The 26,754-nt window shown below is 37.4% G+C and overlaps 1 protein-coding gene across 2 annotated transcripts in view; it reads right to left on the bottom strand.

Annotated features, from left to right (window-relative positions):
• Positions 1–26,754, bottom strand: part of MME (membrane metalloendopeptidase) — a 93,109-nt gene that overhangs the window by 10,003 nt on the left and 56,352 nt on the right. The window contains exons 17-22 of one of the 2 annotated variants that reach the window (XM_004283419.3): positions 13,063–13,121; positions 7,616–7,735; positions 5,783–5,916; positions 5,379–5,444; positions 2,327–2,422; positions 1,907–1,983 (exon numbers count right to left, since the gene is read on the bottom strand). In XM_004283419.3, coding sequence (XP_004283467.1) covers positions 1,907–1,983; positions 2,327–2,422; positions 5,379–5,444; positions 5,783–5,916; positions 7,616–7,735; positions 13,063–13,121 — 552 coding nt within the window. The remainder of the gene's footprint in view (positions 1–1,906; positions 1,984–2,326; positions 2,423–5,378; positions 5,445–5,782; positions 5,917–7,615; positions 7,736–13,062; positions 13,122–26,754) is intronic. The other variant, XM_033412227.2, reaches the window with a different exon arrangement.

The following is a 26,754-nucleotide window of genomic DNA, read 5'->3' on the forward strand; positions in this document are numbered from 1 at the left end:
CCACCTCTTGTTCTCTGAGGATGCCAGATGTAGAAGGTACTATATTAATATTATTTAAATTCACCTAGGCTTTTTATGGATATATGTTTTGGTTCATGAGGCTATGTAGTGCAGAGCTTTGACAAATTAGATTGTTATGGTCATTTGTGTGAGCTTATAAATACTCTGTTATCCTCAGATTGTTAGATCTTAAACTCTGAAACTTTAGTAAGGAAAAAGACAACTTTAAAAAATTAAAGCTATTGAATCGTTGTACACCAGGAATTAACATGGTGTTGTAAGTCAATTATACTCAAAAACAAACAAATACACTCAGAGAAAAACGCTATCAGATTTGTGGTTACCAGAGGTGGGAGGTGGGGAGGAGGGGAATTGGATAAAGGTAGTCAAACGGTACAAACTTAAGGTACAAACTTCCAGTTATAAGATAAATAAGTACCAGGGATGTAATATACATGATACATATAATTAACACTGCTGTATGTTATATATGACAGTTAAGACAGTAAAACCTATGAGTTCTCATTACAAAGAAAAAATGTTTTTTTCGTCTAATTTTGTATCTATATGAGATGATGGATGTTCAATAAAGTTATTATGGTAATCACTTCATGATGTATGCAAGTCAAACCCTTATGCTGTACCTCTTAAACTTATACAGTGCTGTATGTTAATTATCTCAATAAAACTGGAAGAAAAATTTTAAAAAGAAAAGAAAAGAAAAATTAAAACTAAAAGTTACAAAACCATAATGACAATTGATCCAGGGACTTTCGTTGCTCATTACCGAAAAAGAAGCTAATTTGTATATCCTAGCAAGACTAAATTTAGCTTGCACTATACATATAATAGGCGTACAATAATCAATTGTTGAGTGAATGAATTTTGAAAAAACTGCTAAGGCAAACACCAAATGATGATGATGATGATACTAGAACAAGCTGAGAAAATTCTTTAATTTTAAATGTGCTATTTTATTGTTTCACAATTGCATGAGTTTTTTCCCCAGGAGTGAATAGTCTGGGCAGTATGTTCATATCTATTTTAGGAAGATCTTTTAAAATTGGCCCATTAGTTTTCTTTTGTTCTCAAACTCTGTTTTCCAACAAACCTACAAAATTTTTAACTGGTTTTTCACACACTCATGCCTGAGAGGTGCTGCTGTTGATCAATGAATCAGTGATGAAGATTTTAGTGCCTGCGGAAGAGGTAGGAATTAGGAATTCAGTCCTAAAATAGATACATGGGGGTCTAGAATTTGACACTCAAATGCTGGTTGCTTGATTCTCTTTCAATCCAGTATTCTCTTAGGTTTTCTGATTTGGGATGGATTTTAGATATCTTATAACTCAACTTTCCACTCTGCACAGAATTTTTCTCCAGCATCCCTAGCAGATTGTTCTCTGACTTCTCCTTCATGGTACTCTCTCCTGGAGCTTTGGGGATAACTTTGCTCCAAAGTTATTAGAGGTTGAGACCTCTAATTACTGGAAAGTTTCTCTCTGTGTTGAATGGAAATCTTTCTTTGGAACAGCTACTCATTGGTTCTAGGCCTAAGCCTTTTGCAACCTCTTAGAAATGTCTCTCTAGCTTTAAATAGAGTCACTCTTCTGAGGTGACATCTCTGTTGGAATTCATCAAGCACTGGACCTAGGTCACATATATTCTGAGGATAACAGCAGTCACGGCTATGCTTGTGTAAACATGACATTTATCTTGAAGTGTTCTGTTACTCCTTTCTGAGACCCTCAAAAAGAAAAAAGAAAAAAGAAAAAAAAAAAAGAAGGAAAAAGAAAAGTACTGGATTTCCAAATTTTACAGAATCATCGAGTTAGAAAAAACCCTCCAAATTTGAAATAATGGAGCCAATATTGGAGCACCTCAACAGATATTCATAACCACGCACCTAAAATTGCCTGGACTGTGCACATCTGTTTTAATGGAGTTGACTGCATACTCTGGCCTATAGGTCCCACACCACACCTAGGGACAGAAATAGAAAAAAGAAAGCAGCATACTTAGGTTCCATCAAGGATTATTTGTTTGGGCAATCTGGAGGAAAAGCAAACTTCCTATGGCAAAAGTTAAATTGGAATTCTGCATTCCTCAACCAATTACTCTTCAAATAATGTTCAATAATAGGCAGCCAGGAACATAATTATCATTAATACGGTCTGACAGTCTGTTACACACAATGAAAGTTAGTCAATCAAATGCTCTGCCACAATGGATTAAAACGAGAAAACTCAGTATGCAATATCTAACGTACTATGAAATTATAACTCAAGATGATTTTCATATCTATCAATCAAGAAAGATACAATACCTGGGCAAAATTCAAGAAGAACAGTTGTTTGTGATTTAGGTCAAGTCCAGGAAGTAATTTTTCTTCACCATGCTTTTTAACATAATTTTGATAGGCCTAGGCAGTTAATGAAAGAGAAACATGATGTTTATAATTTCCAAATTTATATATAAATCTATGCAAAGATCATGTAACCAAGTAATTAAACTTTTATATCAGAATCACCATAATAATATATTTAGTTATGGCAACCTACAAGTATTTAATGGATTAGAAAGAAAACTAGTATTTACTTACAAATGCTCTGAAAAGAACAAGATTAATGACTAACAGATGATAAAAGCCTAGCATATGTCAGATGATCAGCAAATGTTAGCTTAATGAATGGATGACTTAAATAGTGATGAAAAACTTATCTAAATGTTGTTATATAGATGGGTGAGTCTAGCCAGTTGGAAGAAAAGATTGCCAATGGAGTCTGTAATTGCTATACTTGGCCTGGGTACTACTCTCAGCAAAAGAGACTCACACCAGACTTCATATGAGTGATTCCTGACAAAAGTCAAGGGAGTCTCTTAACAGCCCTTAGAGGCCTAGCACCCTATGATTCTAAGAATAAGGATGTGCAATTATTACGGCCCCCTGAAGACAGGGCAAAATAGATTGAACCTCAGTCACATTAAGAAAAAGGAATTTAGATTACATGAACATCAGGAAATTTTCTTAATTCTTAAGGATCTATAGACACTATTGAAAAATGTAGTTTTCCTCTACTAAATACACTTAAGAAAAGGATTGACAACAAACTTTCTGAGATGTGTTAGTTTCAGTTTAATACAAAGAAAGGTGATATTAGATACACAGAAGATATATTTCTTTTCTTCTTACTTGCCATCAACATAGATTTATTGAGTCTGTAATGTGCAAAGATGCTGGGGATATGGGAAAGACTTGAGCCTACTCCTCTTAGGGAGCTCATAATCTAGCAGGGAGCATTACAAGTCAAGATTTCATGTATAATAACATATTTGTACAATTGTAATTTGCTTCATTATTATAAATCTGTACTTGTTCTACATGAGGATCTCCATGCAAGTACCCTTAACCCAGACTTAGGCTGAATTTTTACAGCAGTGATTCTCAATCTGGTTGCGTATTAGAATCACCATGGAGGAAGGCCCAATGCCTTCCACTGCCAGGCAAGATGGAGTGACAGGGACTGAATTTACCCTCCCACTGAAATGACCAAATGATAGCCAAAATATATTAAACAATGGTTTGCATGACACTAGACATCAGGCAAAAAGGAAAGTCATCTCTGGAGATGGTAAACAAATGGAGGAGCCTTACGATTGCCCCAGCTTTTTGACTTGAGCATTTCCAGGCCACAAAATAGAGCAGGAAACCCCAGTGGGAGCCTGGCAGACTCCTTGAGAGGGTGAGGAGAAGGGGCTGAGAATTCAGGGACACCAAGGAAAGGGTAATGAAGAGGAGAAAGCTGCAGAGAAACAGACTCTCAGAGATCAATGGCCCCTCAGGTATTCAGCTGAGTACCTGAGTATGCATGTGAGCAAACTACCCAAGGCTAGGGAAGAAACTACAGAAAAGGATTAGAGATAAAAACATCTGGTATCACACAAGACAAGAACGAAAGATTCACACTGTAGGTTCTTGCCTCAGCAGTGAAGAATAATTATCCCTAGACTGAGCACTACCCCAGACATGCCTAACAAATTGTAAAAGCAAGATCTAAAAGGACCAAGCCATTTCTGAGGAATTTAATGGCATCCTAGAATAAAGCTCAAGAATATTTAGAGGCAAACAAAAATATCCACCACCCAAAAAGGTAAAATGCACAACGTCTGGCATCCAGCAAAAAAATTTCCAAGTATTCAAAGAAGCAGTAATCTACCATCTCCCAGGACTTGGCTGGAACTCATTCTTTTGGAAACTTTGCAGCCAGATTAATTTCCCAAGCCTCACACTTTGATCATCCAGGGTCACTGCCAAGTCACAGGCCCCACCAGTCAACTCTCCTGCATTACTCTGATAATTCCCTCCTCCCCTCCAACCCAAATATCTCGATGGAGAACAAATAACCCTATATCCTCCCCCACTCCAATGAATATTCCATCCATCTTTATGTCAGTAGCCTGATTCTATCCTGTGGACACCTTGTCCCCTGTATCCTCTCAAGCGGACTCTGTTTTTTCTCCCACATGTGGGCCACCTCAGCATTGGGAAAACAACTCAAAATCATGCTCACTCCTTGCTGCTTCCAAGACCATTATTCCTCCACTGTTTTGTGAAAACCCCTACTTTTTCTTGTGCACATAGTATCCACTAGACCATGTTTAATCCTTGTTCAAATCATCAAATAATGGCATATTTTATGGAGGGTGCGAAGCTGGATCTCCAGTACCAAGGGCCAAACACATAGTAAAGCCCTCAGAAAGTATCGTCGAATGTTAAGAATGAAGGGAAGTCCAAATGAGATTCTAAGGGATGCTCCAACAATACACTCCTCTGAGTCGAATGGTTTACACCATTACAAGGCCACATGCTGGGACCATATCACTTCAGTCCCTCACTGTCATTGTAATGGACTGTAGTTTAATATTATGCCTGTGGTTTATGTTGATTATTGTTCCCAAATACTGCTTCATCTGCCATGAAACTGAGGGTCATGCTCGGTACATCAATCAACAACTCTGAAATAAACCTTTCTATATACTATCTTTTCTAAAATAACTATTTCAGAGGTTATTTCTTAGAAAAATATCGCCTCCTCTGTGGAACTTGCTTATCTCAATTCTATCATTAAAATATTCTGTGTTTCCTTTTCTCCTTGGCTTCTTCAAAGCTTAGAGACTGGTATTCAGCTCAATCATATCAACTGTATTGCCCCTTCTGGTTAGCATATTTACAATCCCCTTTCTCCTTGTGAATTTTCCATTTTCTTGTCATCCATTTATTGCTTACATTATATGTTTTTTGCAAAAGGCTTTAAATGAGTGATTAAATATGATCAATATACACTCCATCACTAAAAGGGGAAGAAAATATTACTCACTCTGTATGCTTGGCCAATACCACCATTATCAGCAATGTTTTCTCCTAGTGTGTTAATTCCATTGAGCTGTTAAAAAAAAAAGACACTTAAAGACTCTTAACTATGTTTGGATTGTTAAGAAAGCATCAATAGGGCTTCCCTGGTGGCGCAGTGGTTGAGAGTCTGCCTGCCAATGCAGGGGACACGGCTTCGTGCCCCAGTCCAGGAAGATCCCACATGCCGCGGAGCAACTAAGCCCGTGAGCCATGGTCGCTGGGCCTGCGTGTCCAGAGCTTGTGCTCCGCAACGGGAGAGGCCACAACAGTGAGAGGCCCGCATACCGCAAAAAAAAAAAAAAAAAAAGAAAGCATCAATAATTCACTTAAGATTGAATATAACTTTTCAAGAGAATGCTGATGACATACATGCTGTCCACCTGCTAGGTCCCAGGAGAAGTTTCCATACTGGTACACCATGCATTGGGATTGGTCTTTAAAATTATTTGCAGACTGTTGAGTCCACCAGTCAACGAGGTCTCCATCCTTGTTAAAGTTTCTGCCTGGAATATATATTTATTTAACTAAAATGGGAACTTATTACAATTGCAATAAGATATCTTTAATTCAAAGTGCAAGGACTGAAATACCAGTATGTGAGAGAACATTAAACTGGACAGATGATGAGATAAACTGTTCTGCTTTCTCAACCAGAATTGATGAAACCCCGGCTGCTGGGACTCTCTTTGCTGATATGCCTTAGTATTAATCCAGGTATGTCACCCACTTGGCTGTTGATGTCTCAGCCAAGGCCATCAGACAAACACTCCTGAAATCATGACTTGCTTCTGTTGGATGGTCTGTTTAATTTGATGTTTTGAGATTGTAAAGATGTCAATATTTCACTCTGGCATTCATTTCATATCTCAAACCCTTCATTAGACATTGCAGACTCATAGTTTTGCTATACTTCAAGTACAAAGAAAAAGTCACCTTTTCTCCTGGAGCTTTTTTGCTAATTTTATTTTTTTATTTTTTATTTTATATTGGAGTATAGTTGATTAACAATGTTGTGATAGTTTCAGATGTACAGCAAAGTGATCCAGTTATACATGTATCTATTCTTTTTCAAATTCGTTTCCTATTTAGGTTGTTACATGATATTGAGCAGAATTCCCTGTGCTATACAGTAGGTCCTTGTTGGTTACCCATTTTAAATATAGCAGTGTGTACATGTCAATCCCAAACTCCCTAACTATCCCTTCCACCCAACCCTTCCCCTTTGCTAATCTTAACTACATTGATCTTTCCCCTTTTGAGCTTTAGCAGCATTTATATACGTCATACGTTTGATACTTGATTTTATTATCTTTTAAACAGTTATCTATGATGTAGTGAATAAGAAAAGGGATATAAAGACAAGCTACCTGAACCCACATCCTGGTTCCACCAATTTCCAGTTTTGTAATTTTGAGCAAGTCTTATGTGCATCTATATTTTTCTGTTTGAAAAATGGAAATAGTATTAATACCTACCTGTGAAGTTTGTTGTATAGTTTGAGTTAACAGAAGCTTAGTTAAGTCCTTCCTGTCTCCTTTTCTGTCTCTCTAAAGTTGGATTAAGGCTTCATTATTTTCCCTCTACTGTTCTCTTGTTATTTTCTTTCCACGTGTGAATCGATCTTTGTTATAACTTCAACTATTACCTCTTTACATATTTTACATCCTTACTTCTATGCCTCTCAAATTTCATTTCTAAAACTATTTTGCATTTTGGGCAGCATGTAAACATTTAATTGCCTACTGTTTTCAAGGCCCTGAACTAGGTAGTAGGTGCAAGATGCAGCAAAAAATATGTCTCTGACCACAAGCAGTTAAAAGTCCTGTGGGCACCTTACTTTGAGTTTACATTTGATTTTTAAGACGTGGACTCTGCCCTCTAAAAGTCTAGAGAGATAAGACATAAACAATCATGAAATAAGACCAAACATTATCATTGGTGTTGACAAATATCACAATGTTTTCTCAATGTGAATATTTGTTTTATTCTGTCAGAGTAAAAAGCACACATTGCTAACCTCACTATTAGAAAATTCTGATCTTCTTAAGCAACAATTTAAAAGGAACACTAAAAGTGTGGTGATTATTAGACCAATGATATGCTGATGAATAAATGTGTTTTTGTATTGATAAATTATAATAACTCTTAATGAGGTTTACTAGGGTATATCTCAGCCAAAGAAAAGCATCCATTGCACTTTACCATTGTCATCGAAGCCATGGGTGATTTCGTGTCCTATGACCATGCCGATGCCCCCATAGTTCAATGAGTTAGACTGCTGGGCACTGAAGAACGGGGGCTGCAGAATGCCAGCTGGGAAGACTATGAAGAAAGAAGACAGTTAAGACTACTTGTGGTTTTATTCTGTGATGACAGGCCTGGGGTTGGCTTCTTGCCTGCTAAGCTGTTTTCCAGTATGTCAGTTTCACTTAATTGTGTACAAAAATCTTCTGTGATAGAAACAAATGCAGGTCTTTTATTGTTGATGACAGTAAAGAGTTCATCCCAGAGTGGCACCACATCTGTGATTTACAATCATAGTTGACTTTGTAACATCTATTAAGATTGTTTCCCCACCGTAAGGAGTTTAGAGCGAAGGAAAATTATCATCTTCATGCAGAAGGTCTTTTCCCCAACCGCAAATATTTGGGAGAAATAGTTACTTAATAATGGAAGTATTACTTTTAATGTGTCTAACATTTTATCCATCTACAATAGCTTAGTAAATAAACAGAGCCACTCAATCGAAAGTATCCCCCAATTACACCACCCTTATTTATTTTCATCAAGGCATGTATGACTATTTATGGTTGTTTGGTCCTTCTTTTTCTTGTCTGTCCCCATGGCACCTCAAATATTAGCTCATTGAGAGCACAGATTTGTTAGTACATACATGTGTTTGTTTGTTTTTGAGTCCATTTGAATTCTCAGTTCATTATCTCCAGCACCTAAAACTGGATGGTGCCTGGAACATAACAGGTGCTCAGGAAATGTGTTGAATAAATGAATAATCAATGATGATGAATGAATGAATGAATTTCCTACGGTATCCTAAAGACTTTGCAAATAAATAAACTGTAATTTTTATGTCTACCCTGACATCTGTCTTACCTTGCTAACTTTCTACACTTAGGTGTCTCACACTATTTAAATTTCATGTGTCAGACATCAAACTCATCATTTTCCCTTCGAAGCCATCACTCTGACTTTATTATTTCTGCTAATAGCATGTGAAGGGTCTCAGTCACCCAAACTGAACATTTTTCTGTCTATCTTCGATGTCTCCTTTCTTTTATGAAGTCTCATATGATCTATTTAGGAAAAGATCAGGTCATGTACCTTCTTTCCAGTAGCATCTCTTCTGTTTATCTCCTCCTATCAGTCCTACTGCCACCTTCCTAGTTCACACTCTCATTCCTTGCCTCAAGAACTTAATTTCCTAATCGGTCTTCTTACTTCCAGTCTCACCCTACTATAATCTATCCTAAATCCAACCTATCTTGTCTGCCAATAAAAGTGCCACTGTAGTCATTATTTCTCCTCTGCTAGAACACCTCTGATGGCTTATCATTGCCATGATAGATAATCTAGATAATCTAATTAGATACAGCCTCTTCTTACTGGCCTTTGTCTCTATGGTCTTCTATTTCTCTGCCTCCCCCATACTCTCCCCTTCCCTCATAACGTCCATGGTTTTGTAATTGTATCTTTCATGTTCTACAATTCTAGTATCCACTGAAGCATTATGTTCTGTAATCGAAAAAAAATCATTAGTTTCAACACCTACTATGCATGCAAATCCCCGGGCCATTGCTACATGGGATATCAAGAATACAAGAGAAAGGCCCTGACCTTAAGAAATTTAAGACCTAGTTAATACAGAGTAGCAAATGTTGTTTCTTTGTCATTCAGGTGGAGTGAGTATGACATAATCTTGCAAGGTTTCAGGGATAAATATTAGATATTTACAGAGGAGACTTTAAAATACACTGGGCAATTTAAGTGCTCTCCAGATCTTTAAAAAAAAATCTTGAAAGTTGCCATAACATTCAAAATTACAAAAAAAAAAATAGTTTTGTCCTTGGAGAATTTTGATGAACGTTATACCTCATGTGTAGCTGCCTGAGCTATCAACAGTGCCAAGAAATTATTTTTAGCTTGAAGTATAAAAATTATGTGCAGTACTTTATTAACTTAAAGTGAACACTATCTCCCACACTATGTACTTTGATTAAAATCCATCCATTATATAAAATGCTCTTATGAAATGTGCTATCAAGACTAAACATTAACTGTAAAGATCCTGCTGCTTTAATTATACCCTGATATGCCATTCTTCAGGCAAGTGATAAGATTTTTATGGCTCATATTAAATACTAGTCTTCAGGTTCAACTTTGCAAATTATGATTTCTCCTTTTACTCTGTCAGCTAAATGTCTATGATGAGGATTTTCCCCATTAGCCTTATCACTGTTACTAGTAGGCATCACAACTCTTGATAATAACCAACTGCTTAGTTGTGCATTTTTTATGTTCATGATTGTCAACAAGTTAGTTACTTAAATAAGTCATTGGTCCATGAAACAAAAGGCTGTTTCTACCCACCCCCAGCCCCTCACTGCCCTGGTTTATTTTTTTAAGGCTGCAAGCAATTCGACTTTAGAATCTTTGATATAAAGCTCAAGAGTGCATTCAGATAAACTCAATTTTGGTGGAAAAAATTAAACATTGTTTTTTATATCAAATGAAATAGCAATATGTTCAGAAACATTTACTCTTAATTCTCAAGTCTGAAAATAAGACTCCTAAGAATGACTAAGACAAGTTTAGAAAATTTAATTATGTCAAGGTAGTCATAGATCACCCAGACTGAGTACACTAAATAATCCATAAATTTCCTAAAATTTAAAAAAAATTTCTTGTTAATGAAAAAGGAGAATGCAGCAGTAGTAAGACTTCCCAAATGACTTGAGCATTTCCTTGGAAATGACTTGAAAGTTTAATAGGATGATTGAGTGGTGTCTGAAACTTACAGAGAAACATTTGACAAAACTTTCAAGCACAGCTTTCCTAATGGCATGAAAGATTCCTAAAGCTCCATGGAGTAACTATGAGTTATGACAAAAGTGGTGGGAATTGAATTAAACAGTAGAAATTACTAATATGAATAACTCCCTATACAATAATAAAACAAGTTATTTATCACCATAACACAAAAAGACCAATCCCATTAGAAATTGTATGTGATCTAGCTTAGGGTATTTGTGTGAAGGTGGGAGGATCATTTATGAGACATGTTATTCTATACCAATTCTAATTATGTAATGCACATCATATCAAGTTCATTAAGACAGTGCTGCAAAAGTTATATCTCTAGGTATAGATAGACACACAAATACACTTTTATCAAGAAGAAAGATACAGATCTGGATCTTCAATTGTTTTTAGTTAAGACAATCCCCACTCTGGAGATTTAAATGAATTGTTAAGGAGAAAACGTATACATGTCAAATATTTCTCCTCTTGCATGACACTTTCCCTTTCTCTGAACTGCTTTTATTAGCAGATAAGCATATGAAAAGCATATGAAAAGACGTTAGCAATTTTTCAGATTTCTTATTTCCATCATATGAATTTACCTTGAGTATCTTTAAAAGGTCTTTCTTATATATTAAGAATGTTTATCACAGCCATTTCTTGACTATTCAGAGGATATTTGTCTACTTTGTGAAATGTTAGCACACTTTTACCTTCTTTTTCCTTTTGCTGTACGCTTGTTTGGTTTGAATGTATTAAATTCAAAATGAGAACATTCCCAGGTCTTCTCAGATCAGGGAATCTCTGAGGCAGACCAATTTTGAGCCAGCCTCAGGGCTATGGGGTAATTCAAAGCCACACTAGGCCCATCTTGACCTAAACTGGGTGGACCTGCTCTAGAGAAGAAATGAAAGGATGAACATGCCAGAATGGTCCCACAGGTCTGTATGGCTCTTCTTATGGGGATGAATCAGTGTCAGGTCTGATAGGATCCTGAGCTGGATTAAAATAAAGCAATATCCCTTAGTCTGCCCTAATGCAGAATTCAAGTCAAGGCCACCTCAATTTGCCCTGGGATTCCATTAAAAGTCAATTATCCTGTTCTGTCCAAGTCTACAATGAACTAGATCTTACACTGACAGACCTCAAGAGGTCTTCAAAGTGAAGACTCTCCCAAGATAATGGAGCTTCTAAGAAAAGGTCTGAATGGTGTCTAGGAATACATAACAAAGATAGACTGCATGGGTTCTGAGCTGATCATTAAACAGGCTCTGATCTAGGTTTAGGTAATCATTTCACTAGCTGGGAGATATATTACCCTAGACTTCGAACTAACTGACTTTAACCCAGTACACATGCCTTAATTATTACCTATTTGTTATATAAAGACAAACTTTTCTGATCATAATTCATTTTCATCTCATGTACCAAAATAAGCTCCAGATAGACTAAAGATTTGCTCCAAAAATAAAAATCTATAAAAATACTAGAAGAAAATGTGGATGATTTCTTAATTTAACACTTCCTAGGTTTAAAAGCAATGGGGGTGGGGGGGAATTCCCTGGTGGTCCAGTGGTCAGGACTCAACAACTTTCACTGCCAAGGGCCTGGATTCAATCCCTTGTCGGGGAACTTAGATTCCACAAGCTGCGTGGCGTGGCCAAAAAAATAAATAAATAAAATAAAAATAAAATAAAGGCAACGGGGGAAAGTGTCATCAAATTTTATCTTCCCTCTTGATTCTTGACTACACTGAGAAATGAAGGGCTGGACTGAGTACACCTGGAGAAGCTGGCTGTACTGTTTGTTTAGAATACTCCCACTGAAGTACTGAATCAGTTGGTTGCCTTTCTACATACTAAAAACCCTTGGGAAAAAATGGGTCTATCTGTGAGATACTTAAGAGAGAGTTTCAAGATGTCGCAGTATTCCCAGGAAGAGAAAAAAATATATCTTTGTTATATTAAGCCATTTCATTATTCATTATATTATTCACTCATGTATTAATTTCTATGCATATTTCTGTGATACTACTACTAGGGAACATATAAAATTTTTTTGATCAGAAGTGGTTAATAAATAAAATTTCATATGGTTCAACCTAGCATAATTGACTTTTCAACTTTCTGAGCCTCTTGGAATCTTCTAGAAAAAAGATGATAAAGAACAGGACCATCTCTACCAGTGCCAGTGTACAAAATCGACAAAAAAATTGGATTTCTGAAAATTTGGTTCTTGGAATGTTAAACCACCTAAGATGCTGACACTTAGAAAGTCCTAAAGTTAATATAACTTTATGGCGATATAAGGGACTTTAAAAAAGTATTTAAAAATAAAATAAAAGTAGTTAGAAATAAGACAAACCATTCAACTATAAATGAGAATATTGTAAAAGAAACAAAACTACTTAGTGTGATTTACACTGATTTAAATTTTGCTATTATAGTGAAAAGAGGTACATGGATGCATTTACTTTCAAGGAGGATATTCAATAAATCCGTAACTCAGCCTCGCTGTGCTTTTATGGGCAGTATAATAAATTGGTCACGCAAAGCACTACCGCTTGGGAACAACAGAGAAATATTAAATAATTATTTAGGAGTAGACCTTACCTATCTGGTTTCTGCCTGAAGAATAAAATGCATTGACTACAGCTGCTCCGCTTATCCACCTATAGAAAACATAAGAACTTGTTACAAACGATACTGCATTACCTGATTTAATCTGCTCACCACAATAAAAGCATTATCACTGTTCCTAGATGAATCTTAACTTTCTGTTTGAAATATGATCAACAAATTAAAATTAGCTCACTAGGTGAGAGAGTTCATTGAAAGTATTTCCACTTCTTGAAATACAGGAATATATCCAGGTCTGCAATCTGTTTTTTAATTTGCATAAATTTTTAATGGAGGCAATTGACAGTACAAAACCCATTCTAATGTATCTCTTTGGAAACTGCAATGGATTAAAATTATATTGAGGAGCAAAGAACAGACGCCCTCCGGCGACCTACATGCACAGGCGGGGCCAAATCCAAAGCTGAGCCCCTGGGAACTGTGAGAACAAAGAAGAGAAAGGGAAATCTCTCCCAGCAGCCTCAGAAGCAGCGGATTAAAGCTCCACAATCAATTTGATATACCCTGCATCTGTGGAATACCTGAATAGACAACGAATCATCCCAAATTAAGGAGCCCTGTGGATGAAAGGCTCTTGGTGCTGCAGCCAGGAGTCAGTGCTGTGCCTCTGAGGTGGGAGAGCAAACTTCAGGACACTGGTCCACAAGAGGCCTCCCAGCTGCACATAATATCAAACAGCAAAAATCTCCGAGAGATCTCCATCTCAATGCCAGCACCCAGCTTCACTCAAGGACCAGCAAGCTACAGTGCTGGACATCCTATGCCAAACAACTAGCAAGACAGGAACACAACCCCACCCATTAGCAGAGAGGCTGCCCCAAATCATAATAAGTCTACAGACACCCCAAAACACACAACCAGACGTGGACCTGCCCACCAGAAAGACAAGATCCAGCCTCATCCACCAGAACACAGGCACTAGTACCCTCCACCAGGAAGCCTACACAACCCACTGAACCAACCTTAGCCACTGGGGACAGACACAAAAAACAACAGGAACTACGAACCTTCAGCCTGCAAAAAAGGAGACCCCAAACACAGTAAGATAAGCAAAATGAAAAGACAGAAAAACACACAGCAGATGAAGGAGCAAGATAAAAACCCACCAGACCTAACAAATGAAGAGGAAATAGGCAGTCTACCTGAGAAAGAATTCAGAATAATGATAGTAAGGTTGATCCAAAATCTTGGAGATAGAATGGACAATAGAATGGACAAAATGCAAGAATCAGTTAACAAGGACCTAGAAGAACTAAAGATGAAACAAGCAATGATGAACAACACAATAAATGAAATTAAAAGTACTCTAGATGGGATCAATAGCAGAATAACTGAGGCAGAAGAACGGATAAGTGACCTGGAAGATAAAATAGTGGAAATAACTACTGCAGAGCAAAATAAAGAAAAAAGAATGAAAAGAATTGAGGACAGTCTCAGAGACCTCTGGGACTACATTAAACGCACCAACATTCGAATTATAGGGGTTCCAGAAGAAGAAGAGAAAAAGAAAGGGACTGAGAAAATATTTGAAGAGATTATAGTTGAAAACTTCCCTAATATGGGAAAGGAAATAGTTAATCAAGTCCAGGAAGCACAGAGAGTCCCATACAGGATAAATCCAAGGAGAAATACGCCAAGACACATATTAATCAAACTGTCAAAAATTAAATACAAAGAAAACATATTAAAAGCAGCAAGGGAAAAACAACAAATAACACACAAGGGAATCCCCATAAGGTTAACAGCTGATCTTTCAGCAGAAACTCTGCAAGCCAGAAGGGAGTGGCAGGACATATTGAAAGTGTTGAAGGAGAAAAACCTGCAACCAAGATTACTCTACCCAGCAAGGATCTCATTCAGATTTGATGGAGAAATTAAAACCTTTACAGACAAGCAAAAGCTGAGAGAGTTCAGCACCACCAAACCAGCTCTACAACAACTGCTAAAGGAACTTCTCTAGGCAAGAAACACAAAAGAAGGAAAAGACCTACAATAACAAACCCAAAACAATTAAGAAAATGGGAATAGGAACACACATATCGATAATTACCTTAAATGTAAATGGACTAAATGCTCCCACCAAAAGACACAGATTGGCTGAATGGATACAAAAACAAGACCCATATATTTGCTGTCTACAAGAGACCCATTTCAGACCTAGAGACACATACAGACTGAAAGTAAGGGGATGGAAAAAGGTATTTCATGCAAATGGAAACCAAAAGAAAGCTGGAGTAGCAATTCTCATATCAGACAAAATAGACTTTAAAATAAAGACTATTAGAAGAGACAAAGAAGGACACTACATAATGATCAAGGGATCGATCCAAGAGGAAGATATAACAATTGTAAATATTTATGCACCCAACATAGGTGCACCTCAATACATAAGGCAAATACTGACAACCATAAAAGGGGAAATCGACAGTAACACATTCATAGTAGGGGACTTTAACACCCCACTTTCACCAATGGACAGATCATCCAAAATGAAAATAAATAAGGAAACACAAGCTTTAAATGATACATTAAAAAAAAAAAAAAATTATATTGAAATGTGTTTAGCTCCGTGTTCCTGATACTAGGTAAACTATGCCAACAATTCTGGAGCAGTTGACAGAATATCGAAATGCAGGTTGCTAAAATTTCAGACTCTTTGTAAACTATGAATTAAATTTTTTTAAATTCATAGTTTACGAGGAGCCTTTTTGGGGACTAAGAGATCCCTTTGGCAGGTATTTAGTTTTGGGTAATGTGCCTCCTCTGATTATTGCCATTTAAAATTATTTCTTTAAAATATGGCATACCAGCTATGAGAGCAAAGGGATATTTTTGTATAATGACTGTAAAATGAAATTCAGGTGGTTCTTAAGTAGATTTGCCCGTGTATGCCATGAATTAGGCTCTATATTGAATCTAAAGATTTTATAAAATACAATTCCTGACTTTAGAAAACTCTAGTTGAGGAGATGATAAAGAGGCATAAATAACTATAATACAAGACAGAATGAGAAAAAAAACAACAACCCAGCCAGCGTTAAGCTAAAGGATGGTGCCAGTGTTCCAATGTCTTTCTGCTCAGATGTTATGAAGACTGCACATCAATAATCACTGTTAAACACTTTTGTGCAACAGGAGTAATATTACCATCTTAATAGACTATTACACATATCCTCATATACTCATTGAAAAATGGGTACTGCTTGACTTCAGATACCTCCTTAAATGTCAGCACACATGCATACACTTAAGACAATCATATATTATTATCTAATGGCTGCATTGTAGTTATTCCACTTTTAGGGCAACAATTAGAATGGCAATTATTATCCTACTCATGGAAGGAGTTTATAGTAATTAGTGCAATGAGGTTAAATCAGAACTGTTTCCAGACCCTGCTTTGCAAGATAAGCAATACAAGGTCAGCACCCCTAAATCAGCATTTTAGCTACAATTTCAATAACTACTGTCAGATTTCAGATGTGAGTCCTATTTTGATCTCTTAAAAATAACTCAGGGAGGGCGACATATAATAACTATCTGATAAATTCTAATTAAGCATGAATTCTGTCTCCAATAACATGACTAAGACATTCATATAAAGGATTTGGGACTTGAAAAGAAAATCCAGATAGAATCTCTGTGAATTTTTCTTTAGGAAGAAAATAACTTTGAAGATGGAGGGTGTGGGTGGGGGAATAGTTGATCAATGTGTTTCTTCTTTGGTTTGATATTGTTGTTGTAAACAGAAAACATTTTCATACAGGATGGTGTGACAGATAGCTTAGTCCTCCCTAATTTCATCACAGCTGAGTCATCAATATTTTAATTTCTTGCAGGTTGTTGATTATAAGCATATAATTTTATTTATTTTAATTAAACTCCACCTTTTCCCACATGCTTTGTGGTGACTCACAACAAAAACATATACTTGTAATCCCAGGGGTGTTAGACTAAAATCTAGAGATCAGAAACTACATAGGACAGGTAGATTTTGTTTGTGTGACCCAAAAGATTATGAAACAAAACATTTGTATAAATAAAACTCAGGATCAGGGAAAATGATGTATTAGGACTCTGTTTATATATATTCACACAGTTATTATGACTCAAGTATGGTTCAAGGTTGTCTGGCAGGAGGGGCAAAATAGGAAATGTGCTCATACTACTCCTGAGGAGAAACGCTGTTCCTTGCAGTGACTTTAGAAAGATATTTCTGATGTGTCCTCAACATTCTGATAGTGTAGGAGAGCAAAACTTGCCACCCCCAAATGTCTATTTGGTATGAGGATTATTTTGACTTGAAAACAAATCAAGGCCCAAAAGACTCAGGAAGAGACTTTGACCTGCCTCCTAACTGCCTAAAAAATTTTTAGATAGAGGTCCTGTTCCTGGAATAGAGCCATCACCAGAGGTAAGTTCAAAGAATATGGGCCAGGTGTGGTGGGAGAAACTTGACAGAGCCCAGAGGTCAGAGTCCACTCTGTATTCCATTGTCTCAGCATGACCCAGAGAACAAGTGTTTACCAAACACTTGCTTTTCCATCTCCTTGTGAATTGCCCTCCTCCCCGTTGAAGTCTCCAGCCACTACCCCAATCTCCTTTTGTATTTAGCTGAAGATGGTACCTAAGGTGAGGGATTCAGCCATCCTGGCAAGTTACTCAGTTTTCCTGGGTCTCTCCCATATATACATGTTATTAAACTCTGTTTGACTTTTCTCCTGTTAATCTGTCTCATGTCAATTTAATTCTTAGACCAGCCAGAAGATCCTGGAAGGGTAGAGGAAAATTTCTTCCTCCCTGGTAATAGCAAATATGGCAGTAGATTTTATGCATAAACAGCTTATAATTATTAAAGTTATTAAATTTCAATTGTTATACAAATGAATTTAACATATTTTCAGGTCTCATTTGTTCAATTATGAACTTCTGATTTAGTGATGGTATACTCTGCATGGACTTTAATGGGTAATAACAAATAATATGCAAATTGCTGGTTCTGGACTCAGGCACAATGCTAATAATGAAATACAAAAGGTCCCAATTCAAAATGCTTTTTTTTTTAAAATTATTATATTACAGAGGGAAGGAACTAGATACAGGAAACTAATGTTTCAGATAGCAACAGATCTCAGAAGTAGGACACAGATGAATGAAGTTTATATTACCCATCTCATGTTTATTGCTTTTGTAAAAATAAATGTCACATCTTTTGTTTTAGTGATTTTTCTGCTCTTCTGTTACATTACTTTGAGGGGGGTTAAGATTGCACTTTGATTAATGTTTGTAACTTTCCAGCAGGGAGGGTTTTACATATTAAAATGTCCACTGTGAATTACACCTTCACGAAAATAGGTAGCTATTTATGACCACAGGACACTCAAATAAAATTAGAATTATGGTGGTTAGGTTCACAGAGCACTAGTGTGCAGTGTTTGCCTTTTCTTCCTTGAGATCTTTCACAGTGCGTCCTCAGACTACCCCTGGGTAATTACCCAGATTCAAAAGTACAGGGCACTTTGTCCCTGGGAATGATCAGAACTCGAGGTACTGTGACTGGATCATTACATCTTAGTGTGATGATAACAGCTACAGACTCAATGTCTAATATTTGTGGTCAATCATGAAATATTTCACTATGTTACTATAAAAGCTAAATTAATAGGACAAAAAATATTTTTCAAAGTAAATGGTGATGTAACAAAATATGTAAGTTCTTCTGATTTGGATGCAGCCTCCAAGTTTCAGGAGAAGCTTTCATGTATGGAAAACAGACAAATCTGACCATGAATAGCAGCATAGGAAAGAGAAATTGCACAACTAAAGAGAAAACCAAGTATCCACTAACATAATGGATAGTGCAGGTTATCTGAAGATACCTTTAAAGTATGGAGGCCAGACACGAGCATCTCCTAGAGCAGGTACTGAACCTGAGAGATGGAGTAGATATCACCCTGTTCTTTGAATTCTCTTCCTGCCTCCGGTATGTGTGTAGGAGTATGGATGGGTGTGTGTGGTATAAAGTGAAGGGTGGGGAAGCAAGAAGTAAGCAAACTTTATTTAAAATTGCTGAGACATAATTTTGTCAGGTAATCTTATTCTTGTTTTGGGGCATTTACAGTAGGACAAAGGGCCACTATAAGCAGCATGGCCCTCGAAGCTGAACTAACAATGTAGCTGGGAAATATGAATGATATACCCTTGAGAGGGGGACCAGGTGTGTTTCTCTTCTATCTCTTATTACCCTGAAGAACCTAAGTGGTGATGAGATGAAAGAACAGAGACATCATTTTTACTGCAGGGAAGAAAAGCAGAAGTCTACAGACTGATCCTATAGCCTTATGGATATAATAAACCCACTGGATTGCAAAGGCACCTGGAATAAAACTTCTTTTGCTCACTCATGTGCAACTTAAAAAATTTAAGCAACAAAATCATTAATGCCCCTTTCCCTGAAAGCATTCAATTTCTTAGCATCTTGTGGCCTTGAAGCAACTCCTTTGACATCAGCAGTACAATACATTGGTTTTCTCTGTCTTCCTCAAGTACTTCTGGAAAGGAGAATTCTCATTTTGTAATTGCAGTTGCCACTGTAATGCTTTACATTTATTAATATTCCCTCATCAAAACTTCAAGCTTTTCTATATATTTTCATTCACCTTTCAAACCATACGAATAAGATAGATGACACCTCCAATTTTCAGGTGTAGAAACTAAGGCACATCATAGCTCAAACTCTTTTTCCTACTTACAGATTTAGCAATACAACAGGGAAAAGGATATATAAACTAGGGAGAAAGAGGACACTCTCATCTTCCAATCAAATCCCCTACTTCTAACATGTTGATCTGCATCACACATAAAATTTCATCACAAAAATGAATGCCATTTCCTTGCCATCCTCTTCTAAAATGAAAGTGCTCATTTTTAGACTGCTTCACATTTAGGGCTGCCCCTTTCCCTAAGAAGCTTTAGGATGCTGGCCTCTATGCCACCCTGAAGTCTCATCATGACCAGATCTTAACAACAATAGCTACTGTTTAATGAACACCTAAGTTACGTGGCAAGCACATTACACAACACAATGACCCACAAGGCAAAAATAAATGCTATTATCCTCAGTTTATAAAGGAATCATTGAGGCTCAGAGGTATTATGTAGGTTGTCTAAGTTCACACAGCGAATAAATGGCAGAGGAAGAATCTTACCTCAGGACTGCGCACTCCCTCTAGCCCCCACCTCCCATCACTGCCCCGACTCCAGAGCACAAGCTCTTTCCACTGCTGCCTAAGGTACAATATTTTACCCAAAGGCAAAAGCACAGTAGGACCAAAGAGCCTATTCCACTGTTCATTGTTTTTGCATAAGAGTTGTTTACATGACTGAAGTACTCTGAGTGACTCACCTGATCCTCTGAGAGGTGAGAGCCAGGACTCCTATGCTGACACGACATTGGGAGAATCCACTTCTCTTTCAACAGAAAGCAACACAAATCACTACTCTAATTTTCTTCCTAGAAGTCATCAGTTGGTTGTGTGTGGTTCTAAGTTTGGCAGCAAGACTCCATCTTTTTAGTCTTCAATAATTCTATATGTGTGTACATGCACGCACGTGTGCCCTCATGTGGGTCACGGGCCAAATTCAGAGAAATGCCCAATTTGGAACATATATGGGCGGGTGGATTTTTTCTGTCAGAATTTTCTTTTGGTACTTGTTCTCCTGGTTAAGAAAAACCTTGCGATCTTTCAGGAAAGAATTGAAAGCTCTTACATCCTGTATAACTCTTAGCAATGATATAACGTGATGTTATAAGTCCATTGTTGTCTAGCTCATTAGACAGTGACTCCATGAAGGCAGGGGTGTTCCATGTTTTGCTCTTTTTTAAAATTTTGGTAAGAACACTCACCATGAGGTCTATCCTCTTGACACGTTTTAAGTGTACAATACATTATTGTTGACTTTAGGTACGATGCTGTACCTTATTAATCTTGCTTAACTGAATTTTTATGCCTGTTGATGAACAACTCCTCATGTCCTCCTCCCCTCAGCTCCCAGTAATCATGATTCTCTCCTTTGATTTTATGAATGTGGCTATTTTAGATACCTCATATAAGTGGAATCGTGCAGTATTTATTTTTGTGTGTCTGGCTTATTTCACTTAGCATAATGTTCTTAAGTTCATCCATGTTGTTGCATACTGCAGAATCTCCTTCTTAAAGGCTGAGTAGTATTCCATTTTATATACAGACCACATTTTCTTTCACCTTTCATCTGTCGATGGAAACAAGTTGTTGCCACATCCTAGCTAACATGAATGGTGCTGCAATGAACATGGGAGTGCTAATATCTCTCTGAGATCCTGATTTCAATTCTTTTGGCTATATGCCCCGAAGTGGGATTACTGGGTCATGTGGTTCTATATCTAATTTTTTGAAGAAACTCCATATTGTTCTCCATAGCTATTGCACCCTTTTGTATTCCAACCATTTGTGCAAGGGTTCAAATTTCTCCATATCATCACCAACACTTTTTGTCTTTTTTTTAAAAAAAAACAATATGCAATCCTAACGGTAGTGATGTGATAACTCATTGGGGTTTTGATTTGCATTTTCTTGATGATTAGTGATGTTGAACATCTTTTCATATACCTGGTGGCCATTTGTATGTCTTCTTTGGAGAAATGTCTATTCAAATTCTTAGCTCATTTTTTAATTGGGTTATTAGTTTTTTTGCTATTGAATTGTAGGAGTGACGTATATTTTGGAGATTGACCCCTTACCAGATATGTGATTTGCAAATATTTCCTACCATTCCTTAGGTTGCCTTTTCATTTCTTCTGCTATGCAGAAGCTTTTAATCTCAATGTAGTCCCAACTGTGTATTTCATGTTTTGTTCTTAATAGTATCTCTAGGGCTTAGCACAGTGTTGGGAACATGATAGGCACTCAACACATATTTGGGTCTTGGCATATCAGTGGGTCCTTCCAAGCCCCAAGAGTACTGACCCTTCTCATCCTTGGGACCCTGGGAGGGTGGAGGGCACTAAGCCTAGGTGTTATGCAGGCTGTAGAGAGCCATGGAAACTGGAAGTCATGTACTATCTGGACATTGCCCTCTCAAGAGGGTTCACTGGTATAAAGTTCTAGACTTCTTTTGCAAAGTTCTCCCTGTTTAAACCTTTTAACTTTTATCTTCCCTCCCTACCTCTTCTTCCCCCTCTGAAAACAAAACCCTGCTTGGGTGCTAATTAAAATGCAGAAATGTTTTTAGTGGTAAAATGTATTTTGCTTATAACCCAAAAACATGTTGAAAAATTGCATAGTCTGTTGGCCTAATGGGAATCTAAAAGATGGAACTCTAACATTTTAATCTATTATAATATGTGTAGAACATGGGCACACCAGGGCAGATACTGCCATAGGGAATTAGAGTGACTTGTCCAAGTTTAGTTTATCTGTTATTCTGTCTTTCTGGCTGAGTAGTACTTGATGAGCCGAATAATCTGTTTTGTGTATCTTCCCCATACATCTACATCATGGAGAGTCACTTGTGTCCCAAGTCTCCAGCAGTCTGCATGCCCACCCTGGACAGGTCCTATCAACTCTCCACCTGTGTGCCCTCTCATTTACCCACATAAGTCCTCTATAACTATTCTTCTTTAAGTTCAATGATACAGAGTTAGTTACAAGATTGAGTCTAGAAACATTAGTGAAGGGTAAATATCAGAAGAGATATTTTAGAAAGAAGTGAGGTACTTCCCTAACTCCCAAGAATATGTTCTTTTTCTCTTGGGTCACTTGATGTGGAGAAGCCAGGGAGTAAAACATCCTGGCTCTTGTCAAAACTTCACAGTAAGGGCCATAAAATTTTAGTGCTGGAAAGAACCTTAGAGATGTTACGAAGTCTAAATCAACCTGCTCATGTTATAAATAAGGAAACTTCATGGCTTTTAAAAGGCCATAGATAGTAACTGGCAGAACTGAGACATGAAAAAGTGATAGTAACTCACAGCAGTGGCAAAACTATGCTGGTACCAGCCACCCTGCTATTTTTTTTTTTTTTTGGCCGCGCTGCACGGCATGTGGGATCTTAGTTCCCTGACCAGGGATCGAACCCGTGTCCCCTGCATTGAAAGGCAGATTCTTTACCACTGGACCACCAGGGAAGTCCCTCACCCTGCTATTTTTGATGGTGTTGGCCTTTCAGGAAGAACCACATAAAGCCACAGCTGTTGGGCTGCCAACCTCAGTACCAACACTCATTTCAGGGGCTTGCAAACATTCAATTAGCCCGGATTAGAAAAGACAGCAGACTTGAAGCAATGAAGAAGACAGAAATGAACCAACCATTTTGTCTGGTTTTGTTTTAAGTGAATCCTCTGTTCACCTCAATATTAATTTAAATGCTGACATGTTGTTTCCAGAGAAACAACAATTAGTAAAACAACAATTAGTTGTTTTACTAATAAGTAAAGGTTTAATTGTGGCTTAAAAAAGTGCTATCTTAGCACTTTGTTGTCTTGTAATAGCACCAACCAACTCTGCTTTCTATCAGCTTTCATTGCTGCTCACCTGCCTCTTCTACTAGATTACAGGCTATGAGTCTTACTCATTACTTTATCCTCTTTATCCTTACTCATTACTTTACTGTGCTATATCCTTAGCACAGTGCTTTGCACACTGTAGCTGCTGGATAAAATGTTTATTGAGCTGGCTGCTGTTAATGTCAGCTTGTTTTTATTTTGATGTACAACAGCAGGAAAGAAGCAGCAATGGAATAAGTCCTCGTAGTTTACAAAATGCAACTCCACATGCTCAGTGGTCATAATTTACAAACACTGGCACTATCTGTCCCAATTATATTACAGAAAATTCTGTCCTGAGAAACTAACAAGATAATACCAAGTCTAAAAATAAGAAAAGGAATTCATTTTATTTTGTTCCCGTACACTGTTTCTTTTCAGAGGTTTACGTTTGTTCCATGGAGTCTAAGTGAATAATCATGTTACTGGCAGTAAATCATTTTAGATATATCACTAAGTAATTTTGCCAATGGATATTACAGTCTCAATTTAACATTATTACTATTTGATAACATGATGTGTTTGAAACTCTTTACAAACTGTCATTAAGTCCCCAGAGAACATGATGTTTGAGATAATTTTGGAAACACAAGCTAGGCACTCAGAAACCACATGAGCCAAGAGCCTTTTAAATTTAAACCTTTGTCCTTTGCAGTTGCCAGGGGCTCAAATGGGCAGAAGTCCTTTTAGCCAGATGATTAACTCAGGCATATCACATGCAGACTTCCGGACCTCCTTAATGTTTTGAATTTTTAAGCAGAGAGAACAGCAGAGATCATGTTGGACATCTTCACCAACAATGATGGTGAAATGCTTGGATGTGTCAATATTTACTTTAGTGGCTGAGTTCACTTTGTAAGCATTATTACAAACTGGCAATTTTATCAATCATTCACTCCATCATCATTGAGGAGAGGTCGACGTTCTGCTCATCAATGTTCAATCTCTGGTGACACAAATACACTGTTTCTGCTTTCAACAAGGCCTAGTCCAGCTAAATGTAATCAGATGTACTGGTGCTGTGACTAAAATGTGTGTAAGGGATAGCACAGGGACAAGATGAAGAGGATCATGTAAGGGGGTGCTATGAGTAAGGAGATAACGCTCAAGTTGAATCACACCATGTGCTGGTTTCTGTTAAATGAACAGGGCAGAAAGGGTGGCCCTGGTAAGGGATAAGGAGGAGGAAGAGATGCAGCGATGACTTTACAGTAATTCCTACGGGTGGAGATTTGGGGCAATGCTGTGGGGTAGGGTGACTCTAGAGGAATTCTGGAGTGCTGTTACAGGGAGGTACGCAGAGCTCGGTACACGCTTCATGAGACGGGCAAAACAAACGTATGGAAAGGTTTTCATCAGAAAATGACATGACTCAATTTGTGTCTTTAAAAGCTCTCTAAGGCAGTAGCATGGAGAGTTAGCTGAAGGATTGTGAGATGATTGATGATAAGATTAGGAAAATATTATCATCACTCTGGTGAACAATGAGAAATGTCTGAATTAGGGCATGACAATGGAGATGGTTAAGATGGAGATCCACACCCCCTCATGCCTATAAAATATTTAATTAGCAGCTGGTGGATGTAAACTTTTTTTCTTTTTTGAATGGGATTTGAAGTAGGTATCACTGTAGATATCAGAGATGACAGAAAGGGATTGGTCTAGGATGATGAACCCCTGGTTTCTGTCTTGGTAGCAATAAGATAGAAGTTGGAAACTAGGGGGATCAAGGGAGAAAGATGATAAGTTTTTTCTCGAAAAGGCAAATGCTGTGTTTGTAGGGTCAATGGAACACCTGCATGGAGATGTTTCATTGACAGCTAGACATTTGATTCTGGAGCGCAGCAAACAGACCTGGGCCAGATACATGTATTCAGGGGTCATAACGATAGTAGAAGATGCAAATAAGTATACAAGTTTGCCCAGTGAGAGCATGTGGAGTGAGAAAAGAAAAAGTCCTGAAGCTTACTATTTGGTTAATTGACTGAATTTATTTAAATTAATTGCTGCCTTGAAAATTTAATGCATCATCATTTCTCTATAATACCCTACAATATAACCCTACTGTAATCAATAGCTTTTCTCATCTCTGTCTCCTCTACTGTGGATATGGACACCTGTTTGTCCTGCAAGACCCTAGGAGTGAGGACTTGAGCATCTGAAAATGTAATTCTCTGAGTTAACTGCAGGTTACATGAATAAAGTAGAAGCAATAGATGTTATCTGCCTGAACATACACAGTGAGGACTTGAACTTGATGCTATATAAAAGAGGAAAGAAAACATAGTGACTTTATTGCTATTAAGCAGGTACAAATTAAGTCAAAAACTTTCACTATAAGAAAACTCAATAAAATAGGAAGAACTTTTATTATGCTGTAATCTACAGGGTACAGTCCTAATGATTTAATGCAATCACTGTCAAAAGTACTTCCAATATTTTGGAAGACAAACACTAAATTTTAAAGCTAAATTGCCAAATTAAAGATATCACCTTGTAAAAAAATTTCACAAAATTGAATATGAGCAAGTATGAGTCAACACAAAAAGGAACAAACACTAACGCAGGGGTTCTGACTTGAGAAGGGGGCGTGGGACTTAAAAAGAATACCAATACCTGGGTCCCCGCCTACAGGTATGTACATCACAATCTAGGGTGGTGTAGAGTTGGGGAATCAGTACTATTTCTTCTTTTTTTTAACTTTATTTTGTTTATTTTTTATACAGCAGTTTCTTATTAGTTATCTATTTTATACATATTAGTGTATACATGTCAATCCTAATCTCCCAATTCATCTCACCACACCCCCACCCAGCCACTTTCCCCCCTTGCTGTCCATACGTTTGTTCTCTACATCTGTGTCTCTGTTTCTGCCCCAGGTGACTCTAAAGTGCAGCCTGAGTTTTGAACCCTTGTACTCAGCATACAGGTAGAAGATAGGGAAGGAAGAAAAACTAGCCTGGTATGGCAGAGAAGACCTTATACATCATATTGCACTTGTGATTAACAGTCAGAAGCTCACAGAAAGGATCCAAAAAGTACTACTGAGCTATGCATGCTACTGAGCAAATATTCATTTAAAT

The sequence above is a fragment of the Orcinus orca genome, chromosome 5 (assembly GCF_937001465.1).
Source record: "Orcinus orca chromosome 5, mOrcOrc1.1, whole genome shotgun sequence".
In the NCBI taxonomy this organism is placed as follows: Eukaryota; Metazoa; Chordata; class Mammalia; order Artiodactyla; family Delphinidae; genus Orcinus; species Orcinus orca.